The 27,524-nt window shown below is 32.8% G+C and overlaps 5 protein-coding genes across 5 annotated transcripts in view; 3 read left to right on the top strand and 2 right to left on the bottom strand.

The window, feature by feature from the left end:
- The window catches only part of LOC119832672 (serine-rich adhesin for platelets-like), a 19,935-nt gene extending 11,076 nt beyond the window's left edge, over positions 1-8,859 (top strand). The window contains exons 2-5 of the mRNA XM_038356381.1: positions 2,918-3,075; positions 3,155-3,333; positions 3,422-7,888; positions 8,285-8,859. Of these exons, the coding sequence (XP_038212309.1) occupies positions 3,006-3,075; positions 3,155-3,333; positions 3,422-7,888; positions 8,285-8,557 (4,989 nt within the window). The 5' untranslated portion in view covers positions 2,918-3,005 and the 3' untranslated portion in view covers positions 8,558-8,859. The remainder of the gene's footprint in view (positions 1-2,917; positions 3,076-3,154; positions 3,334-3,421; positions 7,889-8,284) is intronic.
- A 297-nt stretch (positions 8,860-9,156) lies between these two features.
- On the bottom strand, positions 9,157-11,093 carry LOC119832484. Its single transcript, XM_038356150.1, has 3 exons — positions 10,904-11,093; positions 9,893-10,521; positions 9,157-9,189 (listed from the first exon to the last, which is right to left on the bottom strand). The coding sequence occupies exons 1-3, from the start codon at positions 11,076-11,078 to the stop codon at positions 9,157-9,159; spliced, it is 837 nt and encodes a 278-aa protein (XP_038212078.1). The 5' UTR covers positions 11,079-11,093.
- Positions 11,094-13,278: 2,185 nt separating this feature from the next.
- On the top strand, positions 13,279-15,136 carry LOC119832485. Its single transcript, XM_038356151.1, has 2 exons — positions 13,279-13,593; positions 13,667-15,136. The coding sequence occupies exons 1-2, from the start codon at positions 13,422-13,424 to the stop codon at positions 15,094-15,096; spliced, it is 1,602 nt and encodes a 533-aa protein (XP_038212079.1). The 5' UTR covers positions 13,279-13,421; the 3' UTR covers positions 15,097-15,136.
- An 812-nt stretch (positions 15,137-15,948) lies between these two features.
- Positions 15,949-19,679, top strand: LOC119832293. Its single transcript, XM_038355955.1, has 6 exons — positions 15,949-16,198; positions 16,271-16,441; positions 18,069-18,244; positions 18,698-18,800; positions 19,000-19,187; positions 19,525-19,679. Exons 1-6 carry the CDS (start codon positions 16,064-16,066, stop codon positions 19,613-19,615), a joined length of 864 nt encoding a protein of 287 aa, XP_038211883.1. The 5' UTR covers positions 15,949-16,063; the 3' UTR covers positions 19,616-19,679.
- Positions 19,680-19,685: 6 nt separating this feature from the next.
- Positions 19,686-27,297, bottom strand: LOC119832291. The gene is made up of 9 exons (XM_038355954.1): positions 26,942-27,297; positions 26,073-26,248; positions 25,049-25,240; positions 24,435-24,571; positions 23,703-23,954; positions 23,020-23,151; positions 22,310-22,411; positions 21,617-21,789; positions 19,686-20,912 (listed from the first exon to the last, which is right to left on the bottom strand). Exons 1-9 carry the CDS (start codon positions 27,064-27,066, stop codon positions 20,072-20,074), a joined length of 2,130 nt encoding a protein of 709 aa, XP_038211882.1. The 5' UTR covers positions 27,067-27,297; the 3' UTR covers positions 19,686-20,071.
- Positions 27,298-27,524: the final 227 nt, after the last annotated feature.

Raw genomic sequence — 27,524 nt, forward strand, 5'->3', positions numbered from 1 at the left:
GTAATAAATGTTATTTGCAGTTAACAATTTTCTTTTTTCTTTATTACAATATTTATGGCAAGACTAGGTATAATAGTATCGTTAGTATAAGTGACACGTATTAAAATATCAAAATATGCTTTCTTCCTGTTCGTGTGATGTTATTTCCATTATACTTATCATAAATGAATTTGATAAATTTGTAATTTGTGAGCGTAGAACCAGAAGGGTCTTAGGTACGATTCTCTGATTCTCTTCTGGAAAAAAATATTGGTGAAACAGATCTGCACAGCACTGCAATACATGCCTAATTCTTTACAGAGAAGGTTCCCTTTATCGTATGATTTATGCACTGTTTTTCTTAGATCGTTCTTCCTTCATCCTATGTTAGTGACTACGTATCATTATTTCGTTATATCAATATTATGTTAACGTATGCAATACGACTTCTTATACCGAGTACCTATATTGGTTTTTACGAGCATAACATTGAAGTAAAGGTTTAATAAACTCAATATCTAGATTCACAATAAGTAGCTCTCGGTAATTGACTGCTAGATATCTTCATCCGGTCTCATGAGGAATGCAGCCCTGACCACAACAGCTATTAAGGGAATCTTCAAAGCCAGTTCAGCCGGTGCAACCCTTCAACGGATCGTAATAAATATGTCGGTGGCGCATCGGCTTATGCAATTTTACTCTCGTTACAAGAAAAGTAAAAGGATCAAAGTTTATTTACGCTCTCAGGTACCTACGTGCATAATTGGGTGCATGATTTATGGCCACGATAAATTTTCTCGGGTTCTATAGGCATAATGTATGTAAATAATAAAAAAAGTAATTTATAATGGACTGTGAAGTATAAATGAGGTATTATAATTATATTTTCTTGTGAACATATTGTTAAGAATATAAGCGATGATATCCCGATTTTGTTGTGTGCATTTTTAATAATAAAGATTGAACTGATTACGTAGTTCTAACATACAGTATATGATGGACGGTAGTATAATTATTATTAAAATATCTTCATACCTAAATTGTATGAAGTTATTATTATAACGTACGATTTATGGTATGCACTGTGTATAAAATACTCTATTTACAGAGCAGAAGTGAAAAATTAAATTATGGCAGATTTTATACTTTGTGCTACGTTAAACGTTTTCTATATTTATGACAAGTACACTGTACGATACGTAATAACTAATAGGTATATCAGAATAAGATACAACTCTTACAATTGCATTGAATTTTAGAACGAGAGTAGTAATATAAAAGTGGATAGTATTTTCTTTAAAAATACGATTTGTTTTCTATGTGAATATTTTCGCGTCATTATTATATAGTAATAAGAAAAATTTATTGAAAATAATTTATGTAGATCATACTTGAATTAATTTATCCATATGAGTATATTAAACTATATAATATATAACGTTGAATTATTTTTTTATCTGATGGTTAAATTATCATCCCATTACTTAGCACAATCGAAGCCCAATCGATACAGTTTAATACACTAATTGAAAATTTTGTTTCATTGTCTGGTTGTGTATGTTTGGACGATCGGTATTTTTAATAATGATGCCATTACAAGATAAGTTACGACTGCAAAAACATCGCGCGGCTACTAATGGTAGTTCCTTTGATGTGGTTCAAAAGCATGTTACATTATCTGTGGCGAGAACTATTATACAGTCATTATATAAAACCTACGTTTATGGTAAGGGTTAAAAATAAAGCAAACGAAAGATAATTTTATAAAAAGTTGTTCTTATCTTGCACATATTTTAATATGAATAAACAGCAGGGTTCAAACGCTTTAATGAACATTGAGTATTTGTTTGAAAGCTACATATTATATATAAAAGAAATTTCAATATTTAATAACTGTTTTATAAATTCTAAACAATAATAGTCCATACTTTATTAAATTTAGCACTCATTAGTATTACGGGTAATCCGCAATTAAAGCTCCTGCTAAGAACATAACCCTGCTAACAAAACCGGCTAATAATGACTTCAGAACATAAAGCGTAAAGCTGTCATTTTATATTTACCATTTTTATTAGCTCTCAATAATTGAAAATTGGACCATATCTCTTATATCAGTTAATACGTTACAACTTACTCTTGAAATTCGCAACATCCGAAGTACAAGCACATACCTACTTTAACCAATGTTTTTGTTCATTTCAATTTTATAACCCTACGCAATTAGTTTCACACACTGGTCCGCCGCTCTATAAAAAGGCAGTGTGTCATCTAGACGCAAAAAAACAAACATCTCTTCACATCTTGCTCTTCTTGCTTTTTGCGGGATCAACCCGTAATTATTCGTGGCAATGAACTAGCGGGGTATGCGTCGATATGTTCTGTTCGAAGGCTGCTTGGTTGTTTACATGTGACCTTTAAACATAGTACTCGCACGAGAAGATGCTGTGCATGATCTACTGAAATCGTTAAATCTACACGAGGATTTTAACTTGCCTATAATTTAAACGCATTCTAAAAGGAAGAAAAAAATATCGTACCATCCACGAGAGTTTAACGAAAGATGTTATTTGAAATTTATGTTGAAAAATTTATTAAACAAGAGTTCAATATTCCTTCATATGTCTTGCGTAATTATAATACATAAATAATTGGAATTTTTCTGCCTACTCCAAGAGGCGAGCCGCGCTCGTATTTTAGAATGTGCCTTTGAATTAATTTAAACTCACACGTAAATATTTTATGTTTATTGCAATTCATATACCTATATATTGAGCCTTTGTAGATTTATTTAATTTGCCGTACTTAATTGTTTTACATTTTATTTATGTGGTCGTTTATTTTAATATAAGTTTAGCTTTCTTGTTGTGAATTGAAATTGAAGTTTTTGGTGCGCTTCATAGCAAATTATTAAATTAAAATAATAATATTTTCTTTGCAGTTGCTGCTATAATGAAGAGATAATAAAAAAATCAACACATTGCATAAAATACATCTAATATCCTATTACTGTATTATTGAGTACTAATATGTGTTTTGTAAAACTGCCATTAATTTTACTCCTATTATACTTTAGTTATGTCATAACAGATGAATACGGTAAGTAACTCTCATATTTTTTTTCTTGATGGAAAATAAAAAATATTATAATAGAGCAATATTGCATTAACTATTTCAGATACAACTACGGAGAAACATAGAAAGGAACGTGTTAATGGTCGGATAGTTAAATTATATTCAGATACCAGTCCGGAATCTGTTACATGTCACAAGGAAGGATTTCAAGCGGATTTTAAAGACTGTTCGGTCTTTTATCGTTGTCTAAAAGGAAATAATGAAAAGTATACAGTGTTTAGGGTAAGACAATAAATTCAATATAAGAAATTATAAAAAAAATTATAGTCAATTTCGATAAAATTTTACATAATTTCAAATATATTTTCAGTTTCAATGCGCTCCGGGCACAATTTACGACCCTGAAAAGGAATTGTGTAATTACCCTCATAGTACGAGACGTGCTGATTGTAGTACTGAATTATTCAGCAATGAAGGAAAGCATGAGAACGAAATAGAAAATGTTTTGCAAGAATTACCTCAACCCATAAAAACTACTAACGTCCCACTAAACTTCATAGATTCCAAAAATCCATCATCATTTGAATATTATAATGAACTATCCGAAAATCAACACAATATATCACAGTATCCACCGATAATTTCCAATACGAATGATAATACAATCCCGCCACATACTATTGTATCACAAAATAACAAAGTAACACATTCATCAAATATTCCAAATCAGATAAAACAAGAAGGAGAGCCTTGTATTTCACATGGTTTTATGGGAGATACCAAAAATTGCAAAAAGTTTTATAGATGTGTAAGTAATTTACGGGGAGGATTTATCAGATACGAATTTCTATGTAGCGATGCCACTATATGGGATGATAGTATACAGGGTTGTAATCATGCTTGGTTAGCTCGCAACACGCGTTGTGGACGTGTCAATAAATATGAAGAATATACAGACACATTTGGCGATAAAAAACAAACAGAGAAATTACCCAGTAATGCAGATTTTGAATACAAACCTCAAAATAATCAAGGATATGTTGTAAATCTAATGGAGTCCGAAAAAGGAAATGATGTCTTACAAAATCAATCACAAGCGTATGGAGAAGTACCAACAACAACAACCAGTGAAATACCGCAAACAACCTCAACCCAAATAACAACATCAGGTTATATACCAGTACAAATTAATTATGGGGATAAAATATTACAAAATGAATATTCTCCTTCTCACACTCCATTTAGTGAAAATGAATATAATAATAACGAGGAAGATGTTGGTAGCAACTTTATTATTGATCAAAAAAAGAATGATCAATGTTACAAAAATGGTTTCTTTGGATATAGTGATGATTGCAGTAAATTTTATAGGTGTGTTGAAAGTTCACAAAGATCCTTTACTAAATACGAGTTTACTTGTAGTGAAGGTACTGTTTGGGATGATACCATAAAAGCTTGTAATTTTGCTTGGGCTGTTAAAGAATGTGGAGCTAAAAAGTTAACTGACAATAAATTTACGACATCAATTCAATTCCATGATTATAACACGTTAACTACTCCAGGACATCTAAGTGATATGAATAATGGATATGGATTAGGTAATGAACAATCTTCGACTGTATTTGTTGATAAATCAAAAATAACGCCAGAGTCTTTAGTTCAAAGCACAACTTCGAACGTCATTCCTGATGAAGAATTTTATGACTATGGAGGATATCAACAAAATAAAAACACAATCTCAACAGAGAACACAAATAAAATAGTAAATAAACCATTACAAATTGACCAAAAAAAATGTACGAAGTCTGGTTTCATGGGTGATAATATAGATTGTAATAAATTTTATCGATGCGTTGAAAGTGGTAAAGGCACATTTATTCAATATGAGTTCACTTGTGGCGAAGGTACAGTCTGGGACGCACGAATAGAATCATGCAATCATGAATGGGCTGTTGAAAAATGTGGTGATAAAAGTGAAACAGATAATAATATTCGTGAAACGACTACTACTTTGAGAACTTCTACTATTAATGGATTTAGTACCCAAGGCTACTATGAAACTACTAGCTTAAGTAAACCAACTACAAGTAGTCCTACAAAATTATTTGAGCCCGATGAGAACAATAATATCTCTATTTCTACTACATTACAGCCTAATGTGAATACTGAATCATCCCATAATGTTGATGCAATGTCAACTGTGCAAGATAAATGTTTAATGGAAGGATTTTATCCGAATACAGTAGATTGTAAAAAGTTTTATCGTTGTGTTAGCGATGGCAACGGTGGCTATGTTAAATATGAATTTTCGTGTGGAGAAGGAACAGCTTGGGATGTTACGATTAATTCCTGCAATCACATGGAAGTTGTTAAAACGTGCAATATTAAGCAAGAAAATGAAATATACGATGAATCCAGTCCAAAACCGCCAACCAGTGCAGCGACTACAACTGCATCGGACATAAAACTAACTAGTACACAGTCAACAAATACTATTCAAACAACTAGTACACAGTCAATAAATACAATTCAACCGAAACCTGAAAATACATGTACTGAGGCAGGCTACTTTGGTGATACTAACGACTGTAACAAATTCTATCGATGTGTAAATGAGGGCAAAGACAAATTTATCAAGTACGAATACACTTGTGGAGAGGGAACCATTTGGGACCAAGATATAACAGCTTGTAATCATCCGCAAGACGTTAAAAGACCATCTTGCCTATCGGATAATCTAAACAGCTCTACCATGTCTACGTCAGATTCATGGTCATCTACGTCTACAATTCAAACACAAATAATAACAGAGCCTAGCTCTATAAGTACGTCAACTAACGTAGAAAAAGAAGCAGAAGCAATTGAACAAACCACAAAGATCATCACAACTAGTTTAAAACCTACCGGCGATGGTACAGAACAAACATGTGTTGAAGAGGGATTTTATGGAGACACTAATGATTGTAAGCAGTTCTACCGGTGTGTTTATAATGGAAAAGATGGATTTACAAAGTATGATTTCACCTGCGGTGAAGGTACAATATGGGATCAAGATGTAGTAGCATGTAATTATCCGACAGATGTCGAACATCCCTCCTGTAAAATGGAAAGCACCTCGACCACAATGATGACATCTCTAGACGTTTCATCACCATCATATTCTACTACTGAAAAATTAAGTACTACAACGATGGCTATATCACACAGTTCATCAACACAGTTATCAAATGAAGAAGGTAGCACTCTGAGTACAGTAAATGGTAATAATCCAATTACATCCACTCAACAAATTATTGAACACACAACAATGAATTCAGAATCTATTAAAACTTCAACAGAGTATCTGAATGTGAATAACAAAGACTCTTGTTATAATGAAGGATTTTTCGGAAGTTCTGGTGATTGCAAGAAGTTTTATCGATGTGTTTACAATGACAAAGATGGTTTTATTAAATATGATTTTACCTGCGGTGAAGGAACAATATGGGACCAAGAAATAACAGCTTGCAATCATCCAGAAGATGTCAAAAATCCATCTTGCTCCCTAGAAAGTACAGACAGTTCATCGACTACAAGTAAAGATTTTACTTCATCAACAAATAGTTATTCGTCAACAACAATAACGAGTAGTAGGCCTTCATCTGTTATTTCTAGTACCACACATAGTCCTGGAGGTGAAAACATAAACAAAGATGACAATGTGAATCATACTACAACTGAACAGCAAGAAAAAGGTAATTTTACTTGCAGTGAGGCTGGTTTTTATCCAAATCCCAACGACTGCAAAAAGTTTTACAGGTGCGTCGATTGGAATAATGATGGTTCTAGTTTTTCTATATTTCACTTTGAATGTGGTGAAGGTACATTATGGGACCCTACTTTAAACACTTGCAACTACCAGGATTCTGTATATCCAACTAGGAACTGCAGTGGTTATCAAACGACAAACAACTCAGAAAGTACATCAACGGAATCAACAACATCCGATAGTACATTAACAAGTACAGAAGAAAGTAATACCTCGACACAGCAAACGACTACCAGTAAACAAAGTACAACACCATCAATCACAAGTACAGAAAGTACTACCACACAACAATCTATTACGGACGATTCTACAACAACCAGCCAACAAACAACTTCAGCAGAAAAATCAACAACCCAATCTACAATTTCAACAACTGATCAAACAACTTCTTCAACCTCTTCTTCACAAGAAACAACGACAACACAATCTACTAGTTCGACAACTGATCAGTCGACGTTTTCAACTGCTTCGTTACAAGATACAACAACAACACAATCTACCATTTCGACAACTGATCAATCAACTTCTTCAACATCTTCGTCACAAGATACGACGACGACGGAACGTTCTATAACATCTACCGAACAAACTACACAAACAGAAAAAGTCACTGAAGAATCAACAACTAGTGATTCAACAACTCAGACTTCAACTACAGAGCAACAATCTACATCTACAACGGATACTTCGACGACAGAAAACGATAAAACAACTACGGAATCATCGAAACCAACTACTGAGAGCAACTCATCTAACAGTAAATGTCCTGATATGGATGACGATCAGCATGCTTATGTATGTCCTACATCATTTAGGAGGCACCCAAAATATTGCAATATATTCTATCAATGTACCGAAGAAGAAGACAGTCATGACTTGAAAATAGCATTATTCCATTGCCCTAATGGTACAATTTATGATGAAAGTAAAACACAATGTCTTAATGAAAGCAAATCCGCAAAGAAATGTGAAGGTACAATGTCCCGAACTCATCGAATAAAAAGATTGAGTGGCGACCATATTGAACCGGTAAGTGGTCTTCATTATCTCTATTATCACTTAACGTTCATCCAGGCCTGACCTGGGTTTATCTTCTGCCACGAACAAATCCATGGTTAAAATGTACTAAGTACTTAGAAAAAATTACTTATACATTCCATTCGTTATTGGGGTACAATACCGCCAAGTTTCATCAAAATCTGTTCATTAAGATTGGCATGGTTGAGTAACAAATATTTATTCAAATATTAAATTTTTCAAATTTATATTATTTTAAATTTGTGTAGATTTTGATAATGTTACTACCCATAATACTATCTACAATAAAATGTTAATTAACTGAAATATGCTCATGTTTTTACATCTGATTATTGTATCTATTATTTGTACTATTTAATGTAGAAAAAAATCAATTAAATTTTACAGATGACGGTTAGTACAAAAAGTTACGCATGTCCAGGAACAGGATATTTCCCATTTGAAGCCAATCAGGAGTGTTCTCCAGCATTTCTGAAATGTCAGCGTTCCAGAACCAATAAATTTAAGGGTCTAGTTTACAAATGTCCAAAAGATTACGTTTTCTGGACAGTCAGTAAACGATGTGAAAGAACGACAAGAGTGAGGGATTGTAACAAAAGTGTATATGCATGGAATAACAGACATGACATACCCACGGAAATTCGGAATGTTGCACCATAAATATGAAAATATACAAAGAACAAATTCATAATATGATAATGAGTTGCATGGAAACGTTTAAATAAGCACTGATTATATTAATAGCATACGTACACTTAATTAAGCCAGTAAATAGTACTTGAATCTAGTCTTCATTAACAATAGAAAAATAATAATGTGACTCTGTCACAGTAATTAATTACATTACTTGTGATCAAGATTGTGTTACATTTAATTACATACATTATTTTGATCACGATTGGATTAGCACTTATAATGTACCATGTACAAGTATAAACGCAAATAAATGTTATGAAAATACTACTATTATTATTTATTTCATACGCTTATACACAAATGTTATCAACATAAAAACCTCTTGTTAGGTGGTGGAAATCTAAGAACAAGAAAGCAACGGATTATAGGGTATGTATACATGAAAAATAAAATTGCAATTAGAAAATAAAAATTAATATAATTAGCAATTATGTTATAATAATTACATTCTAGCACAAATAACAACTATATGAATATAACATTAACGCCTTTACAAGATGTCCAGGTACCTTTACAAAAAATCGACAATTCAGCAATGATAAAATCGGTAACCGTTTCATCTTTTACGTGATGTATGGCATTATTAAATATTGTTCCTAAAAATGCATGACAAGGAGTTTTTGTAGCAACTATATTTCCTTTTAAGTCTAAGTTCAAATAAAGAAATTGATCTGTATCCGTCGAAATTAAACTATTTGTTTCACGAGACGCAAGTTTCATAGGAAGGGCATAATTACTAAAAGGGTATTTGTTATGTTTGTGTGGCACAACTTCATCGTTTACCTTCGTTATGGTATTCTCGCTAACTGGTTCGTTACTCTTAGATTTATAGGCATTTGCAGAGGGTGAAAATAAATATTTTAAAAACATAGGGAAAATCGTTTGTTCTTTTGTCTCATTTCTAATATAATTATTATTCCATTTTTCATTAATGTTATTTAAAGTAACATTCTCAAAATGTTGAGTGTTTAGTTTTTCAGAATCACTGATTTCTTTTTTATCTATTGATTGTTTATGAAATATATGTTTTTTTCTAACATTTTTTAATGTTCCACTATTTGCTTCTATCCCATTGGTTAAAGATTCAAGCTGAGAATTATTTTTGTTTACTTTTATAATAATATTTTTAGTTTCTTCTTCAGCTAAAGTTACGAGATTTTCGTTAGACTTGTCAAATGCTGAATTATTATTTTCTAACTCGTTTATAATATCACGAATATTATTAACTCTTTTCTTTATTTTTACCGCCGGCGTCAGGTCCTTATAAAAATCTTTTTTATTCGTTTTAGAGTTTTCAACATTTTTAAGTATGGTTTTAATTTCATCCATGTAGTCGGGATGTGGTGATTTAGGTGTAAATAGTAATGGGTTGATAGATATTCCACCTTTATTCCATATTGATATACATCTTATCAGGAAACCCATGAACTTCCGTGGTAAATGTCTCCAATACTTTTTTAAAGGTGACCCGTTCATAAATGACGTTAGTGATTTTCGTTGTATAAACACATTTTCACGAGTTGCCATATTATAATCTTTAGTTTTTTCCTTTAACAGTGATCTCAGTGCAATTTCATTTTTTTGATAATCATTAACATTGTCGTCTACGTTATCTAATGTATCATTGAAGAGAATAACGAAATTGTATTTAAATGTAGGATAGTTTTTTGCTACTATTTCAATATATGGCATATAGTCATTTAGATCCATAGTAAGATTATCATTTATAACATGCATGTAAATAGTCTTATAAGAAGCGGAGTACTCAATAGGCTTACTATCTAATTTTAATGGTGGTTGCATTTTTATCAGTCTTGATTGAGGAGGCATTGTAGCGAGTGCCACAACGCTATTATAAATTATAAAAACTGTCAGTCCAATCATTGCTAATCCCATCCACCAATATGCAAGAAGTGAAGATATGTGATCTAGAATTAGAAATAAAAAAACAACATATTAGCATATAATATTTAAAATTAAAATTGTTTTATGGCAAGATAGTAATGATTCAACTACTTTTATTTATTATAGACTACGTTAACTTCAATATAGATATAGACGAAACGTACCTACACATTTTATTAGCGTAAAAATTAAAAATTAAATAAGTAGCTAATTAAATTTCGAGAATGTATACTAATAAAAATACATTTATTAAGGAAGGCTATATAACATCAGGTACTACGTGGGTAAAACCGCTGGCACAGCAAGTTAATAATAGAATTTGAAATCTTTCAAATACAGTAGTTAGAGAATACATATCATTAAGTGTATGAATACGCTAAATAGGTCATTTTAAAACCGCATCACCTGGCCAACGCTTGATAATTTCAGCTGCGCCTTTAACGTGATATTTTGATCGTCCGTTGCTCGAGGAAATATTCTGTCGTCGTTTATATATTTGGTTGCTGGCTTCAATTTGATATTCGTCGTCAGATAGATCATCGCAAAGCAGTGGAAGATGCTCTTTTTTCGGATCATTCATAACTAGCCATTTGGATACTGAAAATAAAAATTAATAGAATCAATATAACTAAACATAATTAATATTTCCTCATATATAATAGTTTATATTGTAATAAATATCTTATGGTATAGTGTTAAAATGCGAGAGATTTTTTTTCTAAAAAATAAAACATTATTCTCTTGCATCGATCATTTTGAAAAAATTATGTATTTAACGTTATTACATACGTAATTTCACTCAACGAATGAATTTGTTTTAAAGTAAATAATTTAGGAATTGAATACACATATTCCTGAGAAATATTTACAGAATAGAGAAAGTTTGATCACGAGGCGGGATTCGAATCCGGGTGTTTTTGCCGACTTATGATAAATTTTTTTTTATTCTTAATAAACGTCTCATATATAAAGAAATTCAATACTATAAAACTAAAAATTATAAACATATCCATATTACATGCAACTTTGCAAAGGTTCATGGGCGGTGGCTTGGTCTTAGTGATCGCTTACCATCAAGCAAACTTATGTAAATTTATAACTTATGTGAATATAAAAAAATATACATATCATAGTTACCACTATGATATGTATATAGAAATTAATGGCTTGGCTCAAACTGTTTTAGAAATTCAAGAATATTTTGTACCTGATATATCGGTTAATAAATACGTTATCGACTTTAGATTAGGTTATAAAATTTCTGTCACTAAAATTTTACGTCAATGTTCACTTTTTGAGTAAATTTTGTTTTTTAGCAGATTCAAAGCCCATAAAGGATCTACAGAGAAAGTAATGTTTTTGCGTAAAAAGGTTTTAATAAACATTATATTAGATAATCTAGTATTTAATAGTTGAATACATTAATATTGGAAATCATTTTTAGATTTTCTTACTGCGTGAGTATTTTTAGAGTTGGGAGTGGCTTGTGTATTGCGAGGTTTTTGTCAAAATATTGCGGTTTTACGAAAGCAAATATTTTCATTATAATGAATATTAGTTCCCAAAAATCCTCTAGGTAATAAATAACATGCATATTTTATTATGGTAATCGCTCTATAACGAAACAATTACGTATAACTATTTAAACAATCATTAATATCAACATAAATAAACTACTAATTTTATTAAAACAATTAATTGTATGTCATATTCGATCAATGTTCGATATACAGTTCGATACCTAAAATTAATGAATAACGAATGTAATAAAATATCCATGTGATAAAAAAAACATTAAGATTTTGGAGATTTTTTAAATGAAGATGAAGTTATATTTGCAAATGGAGCAGTGGGTAATTCAATGACTTTTTCCTTCAGTGTTATCACAGATAACGTAAAACTGTAAGTGTTAAAAAGATAGAATTTTCCAATTAGAATAGTGATTCATATAGGGAATAACAATTCTCATTTCTTTTTTGTAAAGTAAAACTATCAAATAAAATAATGGCTTTATAGAAGCTACTATATATTCTCATGAAGTATCTACTACGCTCATTAAAATTTTTCACTTATAATATGAGAAAAATCATAAACAGATAAATAATTTCTTATTTACAAATAATTATTATATATATTAATTCCGCAAAAATACCATATTTAAGTAGGTAATAAATAAGTTTATTTTATCCAATAACCCAAATAATAATTTATTGAAATATAATACTAATACGTACCAATGAATATAAATATATCACTTTAAACAATGTTCCGTAATAAGTGTTCACTATAATAATAATAAAGCAGTACGAATGGAGTCGTGGATTGGCCATCAATTTCTTTTTCATTAGTCATTTTTAATACGGCACGTTTATACTTTACGCCGTAATTTTGTTGATTCAACAATGCATTCGACTCACGTATTGACGTGTTCCTAAAACATAATATAAAAACATATTATATTCAATACTAAATTGAATTAGTTCAAGGCGTTATAAATATATTATGACGTCTAAACACTTAATTATTTAAATTTTCCATTTTTTACGTCGCAGGAATTTTTTTAATGAAAATAAAGCAAAGATGTGGAGAACCTGGAAGGACAAATTAAATTGGAGAATTTGTATTGGCCTAAAATTTTCTTATATATGTATATACGTCCTGCGATACTTGTATGAAACCTAATTATTTAAATATGATAACCAAAGGCAACATTGGAACACGGAGTCGTCGCAATCGGAAAAAAAGTAAAACGTTTGAATTACGAAGCAAAATTTGATGTCAAAATAAAAGCGCTCTTTAAATTTTCAATAAGTTTGCAATAATAAATTTAAAGAAAGGTAAGGGGGAGATTAGCGATATTGTTCGAAATACCTCTTATATAACCACCATAACCTGATTTATATTTTACAGACAAGCAATTTTAATGGAGCATAATCCTCAAACGAATCGAGATGAACAATATCCGTTGCTTAAAGTAGAAAATGTCGATGGCGGCGGGGACAATAAGCCCCGTACACAAGCAGTTCCAACTATTGTGACTACGGGGTGGAATGTTACTTGTACCCCAAAACAGTCTTGGTTTGACAGATGGCCAGGTATAGCAATTGTAAATTTTGCTTTTACACAATATGAACGATACAAGAAATCAAGTCTTATTTATAATTTCAGAGTTCATGTCTGCCTGCTGGATGGCTCTTATATTATTTGCGATATCGTTTCTCGTATTTTATGCTTTAGGGATGAGTGCCTATCGACGCCAACCAGTTGTCGTTTTCAAGTGCAACAATTCGAAGCCAGCTAGTGATGTATATTTTCATTGCATTATACCAAGATCTCAGAGTATCCTACCGAGGTTCTCGCAATATCTTTCATCCATAGCCATGCATTATCCTAATCTGCGTTTCAATGTTTATTTTCTCATTGACGATTCGTTATCTGCAACGTTGCAAAGTAGTAATCGTACAAGATTCTTCAAGCAACTTGTGCCTGCATTTCCAAGAACACTTAACATGATATTAGAACAAAGTACCAAACGAGAGATTCAGGATTTTCAAAGAAGATATCAAAACGTAAATATAACTATAATGAATCTCAGTAAATATATGACAAAAACCCCACTTCGATACATATGGAGAACGATACCTTTGACATATTTACCATTTTATGCGCGAATTTATTCTATATGGCAAAATGGAGGTATCGCTTTTGATTTACCTACTTTTAATCATATTTATAACAATCACCAAAGCATTAATCCAAAGATTAAAGCGATTTTAAAACAACACAATGACGGTATAGAAACAGACAAATACATAAGTATATTAAACTCAATGGACGTGGAAGATGAAAGCAAAATGTTTTCTTCGATCATAAATTTGATTAACCGTGTACTCAATCAAACAAGTTTATTTTTTGATACAGATATTACACCGGAAGTTAAGCTCGTAGACTATACACCATTTATAAGAACTCATAGAAATAAACGAAATGCAGAGCAGGAGAAAATACAAAATGTTAGCTCTAATATCAATAAAAGTGACATCAACGGAAGCAATATTACCGAAATTTCGATAACATTGTTGAAAAATATAACAAATCAAATGAATATCAGCAGTTCAAACAATACTGAGGAAACAAATCGTTTGACAAATCCTTCATTGCCAAAAGTAAAAACATTGACGAAATCAACAGATGAACTTCCAACCGCCCCAAAATCTGAGGCGTCCGTTGAGTTTCCGGAAATGTCGATATTTTATTATTTTACTGTATTTGATGACATTGACCCTCCTTATCCGTTGCCTTTCGCGCCCATAAAAGGCGAAGTCAATCAAAATGACCTCCCAATGAAAATTACCGAGTTCAAAAAGCTAACGAAACAGAGTAAGCTAATGACGAATCATCTTTCTATCAGTTCTGACGGCTTATTTGTTGCAGCACCACTGCGATATCATCCATTCTTAGCTCAGTTGCTTTCCACTGGGTGTAAAAGAGTAAACCCTAAGATTGCCATTGATGATACTCTTATGAATCAATGTTCTGTCTTTATAAGAGATGACGTGTACTGTGATAATATTCATATTATGAATAGCATTTTCTAAATAGCCTATGCCTCCTATTTTCCGAAAAATGTTTACTTTAATATTTTGTTAATTAATTTCGAAATTATTGTTGTTTGTTTGGTTTAGAATTAAATATATAATATACATAGTATGTAACAAGATATTTTTCATTTAGTGGACCACCAAATTTTAAATTCTCAGTGTGTGAGAGATAGTTCTGTGTATGAAATCTCATCATCATCATCTAAATTCCAAGATTTGTTACGTCGTGACGAATATTGTAATTTTATTACACATTGGTGTACACTGCACAGCCAATGAAATTTAAATTAATTTTTATCGTCTAAAAAAAGTGGATTCCATAGGGAGATATGGGGAAGATGATATGCACCTGTTTCACTGCTCGATTTTTTGTTTGGACAAGATGGTGATCAATCAGCCTTCTTGGTACAGTATTTAATATATATTTATTATTATTAATAGGGATATATATTTATAGAAAGTACTTTGATTGTTTGGTTTGTCACCTTGAGCTACGTTATTGCTGAATGAGAAAGGCATAGGAGGTCTAAGATTTTATGTCTTCATCTAGATGTAATATAATCATTTCAATAAATCAAACTACCTATATAACTACCCTTCTTTTTGGGTACAGTTCAATTAAATAAAAAGGTCAATTGAACTGTTATCCCTGATAGAAAGTAAATTATTTGTACAGGCAAATCTTATTTCGCACCAACATGATAAAATATGATTCATAAATATTCAATATCGATTTTGGTGCATCTCGTGCATAGACGATACCATAATACCTCGGTGATGTCCATCTTACATTGTTAGTAAATTTTGACGGATACTGTCATTACTGATTGAAATAGTATGTTATGAAATTATATTTATCACATATTAGTTATGCTGCATATTTATCAACATTTATCAATGAAGGGTTGAATATAATCATATAATATATTGTCATTTCAATGAAATAAGTTAGTGGTGATGATTGATGATGAAGTTACCGTTCCATATACTTATATCGCCGATTATGAAACCGTATTTCGGTCACACTAAATTATTTTGTCAACATCCTACATTTTGTGCTAGTGTTTTCTACACATATTTTTACGGTGTTATCGGTTTGGTAAAGTTTTGATTGATAAATAAATTCTTGTTATGTTCTGAATACCTATTATTATTATACTGATCTTTTCAGTGCTTGAGTATACATCATTTAAAACTTCATTTAGGAGAAACGCCTTGTAAAGGTCCTAGTATTTCAGTTCAATATTTTTCTCGAGATGCGATGTTAGTGCATGATCTTCAAATTATTGGATCATCTATGGGATTAGTACAATATGCGTGTCTGATACTAGGATGTTTCACTGTAAGTTTGAAATATATTGTTAAACAAACGTAGATGTTTAGAAATTAAAAACTCTCTCAGACTCTGACTGACTCTCAGTCTCCCCGTGACTACGCTAGCTGTAAAGTGTTCGAAACGTCTGGTTAATAATATAATGAATAAATCGCGTTTAAAATACGTTGAAAAGTTTTTAATTTCTAAATGTATAATACTCGCGTAAAAATGATTGCGGAATCCAACAACAAAATATGAACGTAGGCGCCTAGTTATTATGTTAAATATATATAAGGTCGTGAATTTTTCAGGAGAATCCAGGCCTATTCGTACCACACCTTGCAGGTCAAATCGTAGTAGTTGGTTTAAAGATACTGAATGTTTGTCTTCTCGTAGCTAACATGAATACGAAGTCTTTTGGAAAATTGCGTGACAAAGTGGCAGCTATTGTAGTTATGACTTTCAATTGGCTCCAAGAATTTTGTGCTTTCAGACAATATTTATGTGTGTGTGATCTGTAATTTTTTCTACTTTAATAAATAATTAAAACGCTCATCTAAAGTTTGCATGTTGTTTGTAGAATAAATTCTATAATATAACACTTAAACAGCTTTATTTCCAAGTAGTCTCTATCAAATATAATAAATAATAATAAATTATTCAGTTATTTAAGAGTAACAAAGGTTAATTAAGATAAATTTATAATACTTAATCCAAAAATAACAATTTAAGTAAAATGTATGTATATGTATTAACAAACATAAAATTAATCCAATATAATATGGGATGCTTCAAGAAAAGAGTGTAAAACCAGCATTCTTTCGACATATCACTCACTTTTGAGGAAGCTGCTTTGATCACTATTCCCCATCAGTTGACACACAGGTCCGTATGTGCGTGATAATATTTTGAACGCTAATAAATAACCTAGAGATGTTCCATTTTTTATTTAACCAGAGAAATACATAGGTAAGTAAAAATAAACATTATCTTCACCTAGTGACGTATGGGTGTTATACCTACTCATAAAGACGTGTTTGAAATTATGGAGAATTAAAATTATATAAATTATTAAAATTTATGGTTAAAACAAAAGAACAGCACATTGCATATTTTAATACAGTCAAAATGACTGACAATGCCATACCCGTACACGGCGTTATGTAATATTTTTAGAACCCTTAATAAACGCAGACCTCTCCCAATTTCTTGATACCAATGAAGTTCAATAAATGCTAAATAAAATAAATTCCTACATCCTCTCATCATGGTTTTGGACGTCATGATGGAAACAGAAAGCAACGCACTCATAGAGCAGTTAATAATAAAACACGAAAACCGAGCGAATGTAAGTATCTATACGTACTATATTTATAATAAACAATTAGGGTTAATAGTTATTATAAGACAAATAAATAAGTATTTAAATTGTAATATCAATTGAAAGTAGGTACCTAAATAGGTTACAAACTTTATTGGCTGTATCATCATCAAAATCAACATTATAAATTTCATTATTTCTTTACAACAATTTACCGTCTGCCAGCGCCGTCCATATATGGTACATAGGTTTGACTGTCTTTATATATGTAAACATATTAATGAATTACACGACTAGAAGATGCGATTTTGAATGTTAATTTTTAAATCACAGCTAAATTCAACAAACACAGAAAGCAATGACGGTGTCCGAGTTAAACTAAGGGCGTTGCTAGTAGCGCTTTTAGGCGTGTCTATGTCCGCTTGCGCATTCGCCTCACAACCGGTGGAATTGGAGTTAGATGATGATGACGTCGCTCAAAAACTCAACAATGTCAGCTTTGCTAGGCGGTATGTAGTTAGTAGTAGGTAATTACTAAGTAGTATATTTTGCATTTGCAGATTTTTATTTTATAAAAATATGCAAATGGATTGATGGAGGGAGTAAAGGAAGGGTCTAGGAAGTGTGAGAAAGATATAGGATACGGGCTAACAGTTCCCTCACACACCGAATGCAACACAAATAATAGTATTATTTCACGCCGATCTAATGTGGGGGTGCGACATAATATCTGCTACTAACTTTCCGCCAGGTTGCTGCTCTTGCGTAGTCAAACGACATTCCCATGGGAAATGACTATTTTGCCGCGGGAAAGTGTCTAGCTAGCCTCCTAAATATCTCTTGACAAAACATTATATCATAAAATGGCTCCATTGCGACGTGAAAAAATAACAACAAACAAATACACTTTTGTATTTCAAATTTTAGTAAGAATTAATGAAATTTTATGTATCATTTCACAGCATAACAAAACCCACCATAAGATTAGTCATAGGGTACGGGAAGTTGAGTGCCTTCGTCACCGCAGCTACATCTCTATTGCTACTGATTGCCGTAATGTCAAAGGTGATTTAATAATTTTTCATTATTTTTATTGTCTGTCTCTGCAAGTTCTGTCTCTTCGTATTTTGTAAGAAAAAAACTACAAATTTATAACATTTTAGCGATAAGTTCATAAAATTATCCGCTGTTATTTAATAATTGTCAAATCAAACAATAAACGGGAGCGTAAAATGAAGTTTATTTATTTTTTTATATACGTTAGCGATCTTGGTGGCGCCGAGGTGCGCGTTGGCTGGCCGCACCAGCGCTGCTCGTGACTGCGTTGGAAGCCGCTTCAGACGCGAGCGACGCCATACTCGCCGCCCTGTTGCGAGGCTCGGTTGAACCATTGAGAATCGCGCTACAGACGGTAGCCGCTTGCCTGCTGATCACCGTGGAGATTTTGGTTTGGTTTGTGCGGTTTTTGGATTAAATTCCTAGAACTTCTTTTCTCTAATTGCGCTAGCCTCTCGCGTCAAGAGCGTCGCGTAGTAATATAAATATACTCTCAATTTCGTTATAATAAATTTGACCCATAACTGTTAAATCATAATAAATTTTAACGGTAGCGTTTTGTGGTTGGCTTTCAAATTTATTTATAACGTGTTACTTTCAGGAGAAATTTTCATTTCATTAACTGCTTTAAATATACCGTAGTGCTGTCTGTTATCACCTTCTGTTTAGTGTTTAGTTAGAAGAATAGTATTGTACAATAGATAATGGATAAAGTGGATCTTTATGCTTTCAGGTTTTTTATTGCAAAATTTTTTGAATACAATCCAACTTTAACTGCGGACGAACCCAAGAAAGATGTGGTGATTGAACCAACTTCACAATAATACTACACTAATTTTTCACGATATCATAATTTTTGAATTATTAATACTCAAAATAAACACACTTCTTTGATGCAATGATTTATTTTAGTAAACATAAATAAAATACACTGAGTTATACATTCCAGTATAATTCTGAATACATGAATCTTAACAATAATAATTAGTACAAAGCTTCTATTTTCAAATGATTATTCTTTTTTTTCTTATATTACAATCGCCTCTTAATATCACAGTGCTCTTAAATTTACCACATTCATCTTTTTTGTAAATAACTTCATCAATAAAATACGATATAATAAATAGTGAAAATTTCTGATCTAAAATTTTGATATGTCTTTTTAGGAATACAATATTAGTGTAGCCACTTTGTGCTTGTTCCCCAATGAACCCAGTATCGAGATAATTGTAAATATATAATAATAATTATTATTATTTCATCATACATAATATTTCGTTTTACGCAAACCTTATTCCCTGACAAGCGTCGCACACCACTTGTTTCTTATTAGGAAACTCCCGGCGTCGCTTGTCCATCTCTTCATCGATCCATCGAACGAGGCGGTCCTTCAAATACAATATAGTGTCCTGCCTCACGACGCCGTTTTGAAAGAACTCCTTCAGAACAATCATAATACCGTTATCCGTTTCCCGGCACGGGTCGCCCATCGGCCGTTCGTGCTTCAGGTAGTTGAAGACGAATCTCACGACCTGCTGTATCAAATCCTCGTCCGGACTGAGTAGTTTCAACTTCGCGATATCCGCCGGGATCAATTGCGACACGAGATTCAGAGCGACCGTCATCAGAGCGTCGTACACGTCCCGGCTGAGGTTCTCGAGGAGGGCGGAAATGTTCTCCGTTCCGGACGTGCTGATGCGCACTAAGTACGCACCGATGCGCAGAACCTCCCCCGGGTTGATTCCCACCAATATCGAATCGGTATTTTCTTCTACCATCGTGCGCGTTTGCACGGCCGTGGTGGTCGTCACTCTGGTGGGCACGTTCGGTGTGTTCAGATCCGCCGGCCCGAGAGACGAGAACAGCTGGGCCCGCCCTTCTCTGCCCAGCCCGTACAGTTGCGACGGCTCGAACTTGTGCGCCGCGTTCAGGTTGACGCGGCCGTCTGACGTCATAGAGATGCGCAATTTGTGCTGGTTTATGTCCTTGTTGATTCGGAGCACGTCGGCGAAGAATTGGTCCTTGTTCGCGATGTTCTGTATCCCGTTGATGACTTCGGCGTTGCCTTGCACCGCGCCGGCCACCCGCCGCGACTCTGCGCTGATCTTGTCGAATATTTTCCTGTAAAGGGTTTCGATTTAGATATGATTTTAAAGTTTAATTGAAAAAAAAAATAATCTGTTGATTTATTTGAAAAATTTTGTAGCTTTATTGTTGCATAACTGCTATTTCGTAAATTGAATTTTTCATATAAAATAATTTGCATTGCTCGTGATAACAAGTTTATGGTTAAACAATTGGATGGTATTCTTCATTCATACATTACAGTCAACATGAATATCAAAAAACTTATTTCATTATTAAATTATTTATTCAAATCTCTGTAATTACGATAAGTAACATTAATTAAAATCTTGCATAGGATAACCCTCTACTAAAACAAAAAACTAAATTATCTGTATTTTTAATGACATATCTGATGGTAAGTGATCACCACCGTTAGATCAGAGAGAACGAAAGAATTAAAGGGTGAGGGAAAAGGAAACAGGCCTCCTGTTCCCTTCCCCCGCTCACCGTGCGATACGCTATTATTTACATTTCTAAATTACTAGACGCTCGTCCTGGGCCCGCCTGAACATCAGGATTCGTGTTTTATCCCAAGAGAGAATTTAATCGTAATAAATTGCATCCTATATGTATACCAATGTATATCAAATTTCATCAAAATCCGTTCATTAGTTTCGGCGTGATTGACCGACAAACATTCCCATTTATAATATAATCGTGACAGTGTGATTTATTTAATTTATTGAAGGTGAGAGCACCTGTGCTTATTGCTCCTGAGCGTAGTGCGATATTCATTGATCGTATTCGCTTGCGCGTCCTCGATGATGTTCTGCGCGGTGCGGTTGGACACGGCCGCTTGGTAGAAGAACAGCAGCGACGTCGAGAACTGGAACAGCTCTAGGCTCGTCGGCTTCTCGCCGTGCTTGTGATACTGCGCAAATATATATTAGTTAATTAGTTTTATATTACGTTTTATACAGCACGTTAACAACGCATATGATTCAAATCAGAAATCGTCGCAGCGAATGCAGTGCAGTGCAATATTGGGATTCAACATTAAAGCAATGTATATTTTTTATTATATTAGTGTTAAAACTGTTGGCTTTCCTAAATAAATACATAAATAAAAACCACGAAACTATCGAGTAATAAAGCAAAAAAAAAAAAAAAAAAAGGTGTGTGTGCGATTCACACATGATAGAAGTGAAACTTCAGTAAATCGACAAAAGAATGAGATGAATATATATAAAATAGTATGTATATTTCTGTCTCATTCTTTGCCGGCTTCATTCTACACATTTTTGTACTTGTGTCTCTTACCTGTCGTTTTTCTGTTGCATCAGGTTTGAAATCACAACGATTCTAAAGAAGTTTCGCTTCAAAAAAAAAACACTTGAATGGAGAACTTCCCTTTTTTAGGGCGTCGATTAATGAATAAAATTCGTACAAACCTTAAGCACGATATGCACTAAATTGTTGAGTAAACCCGCGGCGCCCGTCACAAGGTTCGCATGTCGCAGCACTTCCACCGATATCGTTAGCGCTTGGCCAGCCTTTAAATAATATCACAATATCCATTTCATATCCATAATCACATTACTCGCAAGAACCTAGGGCCAAGGGACCTAGGCCCTTGGTGAATAATAAAAGCTGAAAGATTCTCTGCACCACTATACAGTTTTAAAATATTGTAAGTGTCTTACAATATTTTAAAATATTGTAAGACACTTACAATATTTTAAAACTGTTACTTTTATGATTTCACGGAGGCTGCTGTGCGCCCCTGCCTGTGGGCTGTGGAGACTACATACTGTGCGAGTATGAACGCCACAGGTGTCTCAGAAGTCTTCCAATAAATACAGTATGTGTATGATTTAGTGAAAGACACACCAAAACAAATACTCTTACTCGTTCGTACACTCACACACTCTCACACACACTCTCAATAATGTTGATGATATGATATGTAATGTAAGCACACCATTGGGAGAAGCCTCTGGATCCTGGGACACAGGGGCTGAAGGATTAATTGAATTATACCTGTAAAGTTATTATGTCAATAAAGGTTTTTACTACAATTAATTATTTGTATTATATGTGAGATGAAGTTATTATGTCAATAAAGATTTTTACTACGATTGTTTGTGTTATATGTGACTACCTTGGTCAAGTTAGTGCCTGCGGCCGCAGAGCGTGCGAGCATAGTGCTAGCGGCGCCGGCCGACAGGCCCACGCTGGACGCGGCTATGTTCAGCCAGCTGCCGCGCGCCTCCGCGTCTGTGGGGCTTATACTCTGTGGATATGTGATGATTCATTATAAAAAAATTACTTTAAAATACAGCCGAAATAGAATTATGTGCATAATGTAAGGTTTATATACGGTAGGGCAGCTAGTGAGCAGTTAACATGAAAATTTTATAAACAATGATAACAAACAATTTATAATATTATAGCAGACACAATAACTGCAAGCACTATTTATAACTAGCGCTCCGCCCCGGCTTCGCCTGTGGCACATATATAGCATAAAGCCATCCTCAATAAAGGGGCTATCTAAAACTGAAAGCATTTTTCAAAACGACCAGTAGTTCCTGAGATTAACGCGTTCAAACAAACAAACAAACTCTTCAGCTTTATAATATTAGTATAGATTTTAAGCCTTTGGTAGATGGCAACAAGCGAGCACGTAACGAAATATATCAAAACAGAAAAATCAAACTGCACTCTGATTGACATTGTTGTAATTTAACTTGTTTAAAAGTGACTATATCATAATTTCTTTCACCAACCGGAATACTTAAAAAAAGCAATATCACAAGTTTGATCTAAAATAACCGTTGTTACCTGTTCATGAACCCTCCTGTCGTGTAGATGCAGCGAAGACCTCACAAGGCCGTACAGCCCCGTAGCCACGGTGGCCACAGTGGCCCCGACGAGTACAACCGGCCCCACGGGCGTGAACGCAGCGACGCCCAACACACCGACCGCGCCCAGCGACGCTACCGTACTTGCCGTGTCCACCGTACTCAGGACCCTCGATTTGAGGCCGAGCGACGGCGACGGCGCCACCGTCAATTTAACCGCGAACTCTTCACCCTGTAAGGATTACATAATCATCAATTATATAATTTTTATCACACTAATCACAATTATATTATAAATGTGAAAGTTTGTTTGTTTGGATGCTTGTCCGTCAATCACGCTGAAGCTACTGAATGGATTTTCATGAAATTTGGTATACAGACAGGGTATGAGCTGACTCAGGTTATAGGATACTTTTAATCCCGATTAAATGCTCCTTTCAGATAAAACAGGAACCTTGATATCCAGGCGGAGCCGAATTGTATGGCCAGCCATATTGTATGGACTTATAAAAAGTAATGGGGGTGTAACTTTTTGCAGTTTTGAGTTATTGTTCATACTGTTTAGAATTAAAACACAGTACCATAAATTACTGTAAGTGAATATCTTCAAAATCTGTCAAGCAGTTATAAAGCTTATGGGAAACAAAGAAAACTAAAGAGAATTAGACATGAAGCCTTTATAAATCTATTCTAAATATAATATTCAAAGTACCTCAGTGATCAATCCTTCATATTCTCCATTTTCCGGTGCGATTATCACACATTTTGGTAAAGTGTTATTGTTTAAATATGATGTCCAGTCATGGTATACTCTTGCATGGTCATCTATGTACACTCTACATGATTTCGCTACAAAGTAATGAAAGTTAAGAAATATTCAAGAATCATGTGCTCATCATGTGCAAAAAACAGTGCTCTCTCAAACAATCACATAATAAACCACCTAATTAATGTACAAATGTGGGTAAAATCTAGGCATAAATTTGATAACCTTTCATATTATAGGTATAATTAATTCATTTCAATAGAAATAATAAGCTATAGACAATTTCTTTGGCTGTTGGATAAAAAATTATTTTAATATTTTTTAAGAATATTTTATCTAAAGGCAAAAAATAATCACATTTATATTCATGTTGAAACTTTCTTACTATTAAATTCATATGCCCACTCAACAGTGAAATTAAAATAAGTATATGTTACAGGATAATGGGTCATCAAAACCATGTTTCAATATTTGATTACTAGTTCCATAGGTCATGTGTAAACAAATTAATACTTTGTATAATGAAATAGTGCCAATATGTATGGAATGTAGTCTCTTACCACCAACAGTTGTGGGAATACATTTCCGAACTTTAAATACAGCTGTGAGCTGCATATTAATATCAGTTTTTTTGTGAAGATCTATCCAATAGTCTGATGGTTCTAACTGATAAAATTTCAGGGGCTTTGGTGTAGCACAAACAACAAGTAATATAGACAGGAAAATATCTTGGTCATTTTGAGAATATTGGCCTGAAAATAAAAAAATAAGAGTGTACATAAGACCGCACAGCAGAAGTGAAAATATCATTGTCGATTGGAATCAGTTTAGAATCTGTGTGTATCTTTTTCATTTGGGTACACTCGGCGGGTCTAGAGTCTCCCAATCATCAATATTTTTTGCATGCATCCAAATGATTTTAAATATTTTTATAAAATCTAATTGACCCTAACTTTATGTTGTAATATATCTTAAATATAGTACTCAAATTTATTATTACACTAAATATTATTCTTGTCTATAAATAAAATATTTTATTTTGTAAACTGAGCAATGTGGATAACATTGCTCATTTTATAAAATGTAAACCTTATTTATTTGTACTCAATATATTCAAATTGACAATAAATAGTACTAAGTACTTAATATTTACATAACTAGCTTTTGCCTGCAGCTTTGCTTGCATTAAATTTGGTGTAGATTATTAGATCATATTATAAACTAGCTGCGCCCCACGGTTTCACCCGCGTGAGTCTGTATCCCGTGGAAATATGGGGATAAAAGTTGCCCGTATGTTATTCCAGTTGTCCAGCTGTCTACGTACCAAATTTCATTGGTTCAGTAGTTTTTGCATGAAAGAGCAACAAACACACACACATCCTTACAAACTTTTGTATTTATAATATTAGTAGGATTAGTAGGATAGTAGGAAGTAGGATATAAACCTTCCTCTAGAATCATTGTATCATCTGAAAAAATAGCAGTTAGTGTAGTTTTAAAGATCTAAGAATCTGACTCTCAAGGTAACAGTGCTATATACTATGTAGTGATATTGAACTAAATATACAATATAACTACTCTTACTTTGTTCACATATTTTATTGTACACTTTAATAACATTTTCTTTCTGTCTAGATGTGTAACCATTCAAATTAGCATTCTCACTGTCCGCACCCAATAAATCACCTTCACTACTTGGCGTGCCAAACAGAGCAAAAGCAATATTCTGCTGCAGATGTTTTCGGTTACTTATTTTATACCTGAAAAATAGTTACATAAATTAATTATTTCAACCCACATATTACTACTAAATAAATATATAAATATATAATAATAAACTTAAATGTACAATAGGTACATATTCATTGTATGGTGATACAGACATTTTAAATTTCATAAACAATGAGACTTTGAATGGTTCGGTTTGCTGGAAATTAATATTCAGCATATTATGTAAGGATTCTTCTTAGCATAAGACATTAATGGTATAACATAATAAAATAAATAAGTGCTTAGGCATTTTAAATGTTTATACAAGCAATTTCAATAGTAGTTATGCCAAATCAATCTTTATACAAAATTGTTTTGTCTCCTGAATGAGGTGTACTTATCTTACTTAAGACAAGTGAGGAAGATCTCAAAAAGTCACGCAATATTAACTAAATTTATAAATTTGATTATTAGTGAATTTTATTCAAAACTATTTCCAAAGTAAATTCACTGTAATAAACTGAAAAGCTATAGTGAGTCAACAAACAGGGTTTTTTGTTGGTTTCCAGTATGTATTAGTCACACTAGTAATAATATGATGATTATGTAAAATGTAAACAAAGACTGATTGATGACCAATCTATTTAAATAACATATCAAAAAGCTTTATGTTCAAGGGCTAGATATAAAGATAATTAGTTAGTTCATATGATTTGCGCAAATAATATTTCAAAATGACTCACTGGACCCAATCACAATCCGGCAGATTTTCAAAATATTCTTGTTGTATTTGTATAGGTGACAGTTTAACTGATGTTAAATTGTCGTTTTCATCCGAGGGCGAAAACGAACTTTGATCACTAGTCATTTTTATTACTTAAATTTATTTCATTAGCTTATTGAATAAAATAAGAACGCAATAATTTCTTTTTTACAGTAAACTTTAACAGAAGGTAAAAAACTGTTCAATTAACTTCAATGACCAAATAAGAGACTGGGCTTTTTTTTTAAATTAAATTCTGATTTAATTAAACAAACTTAATCTCTTACAGCCTCATTTTCAGAATTTTGCGCCATTTGACAGTTTATTGCATGGAATATGGATAAAAGTATTACCATGTTATGTTATTACTTGCGTGGGTTGCCATTATCAAAACTTTTATTTCCCTATCAACGTAATTATACAACAAAGAAAGTAATTTTTTGAACATATTTAATTTTTCCATTACCACGATTAAACTTCTAACCATTTCTTTAAAAACTTTTATCGTTCATTTGAATTTTTTCAGTCCGTTAAATTTCTTATATCAGGGATGATTATGCGAA

This window comes from Zerene cesonia, chromosome 15, assembly GCF_012273895.1.
Source record: "Zerene cesonia ecotype Mississippi chromosome 15, Zerene_cesonia_1.1, whole genome shotgun sequence".
NCBI classification, from domain to species: domain Eukaryota; kingdom Metazoa; phylum Arthropoda; class Insecta; order Lepidoptera; family Pieridae; genus Zerene; species Zerene cesonia.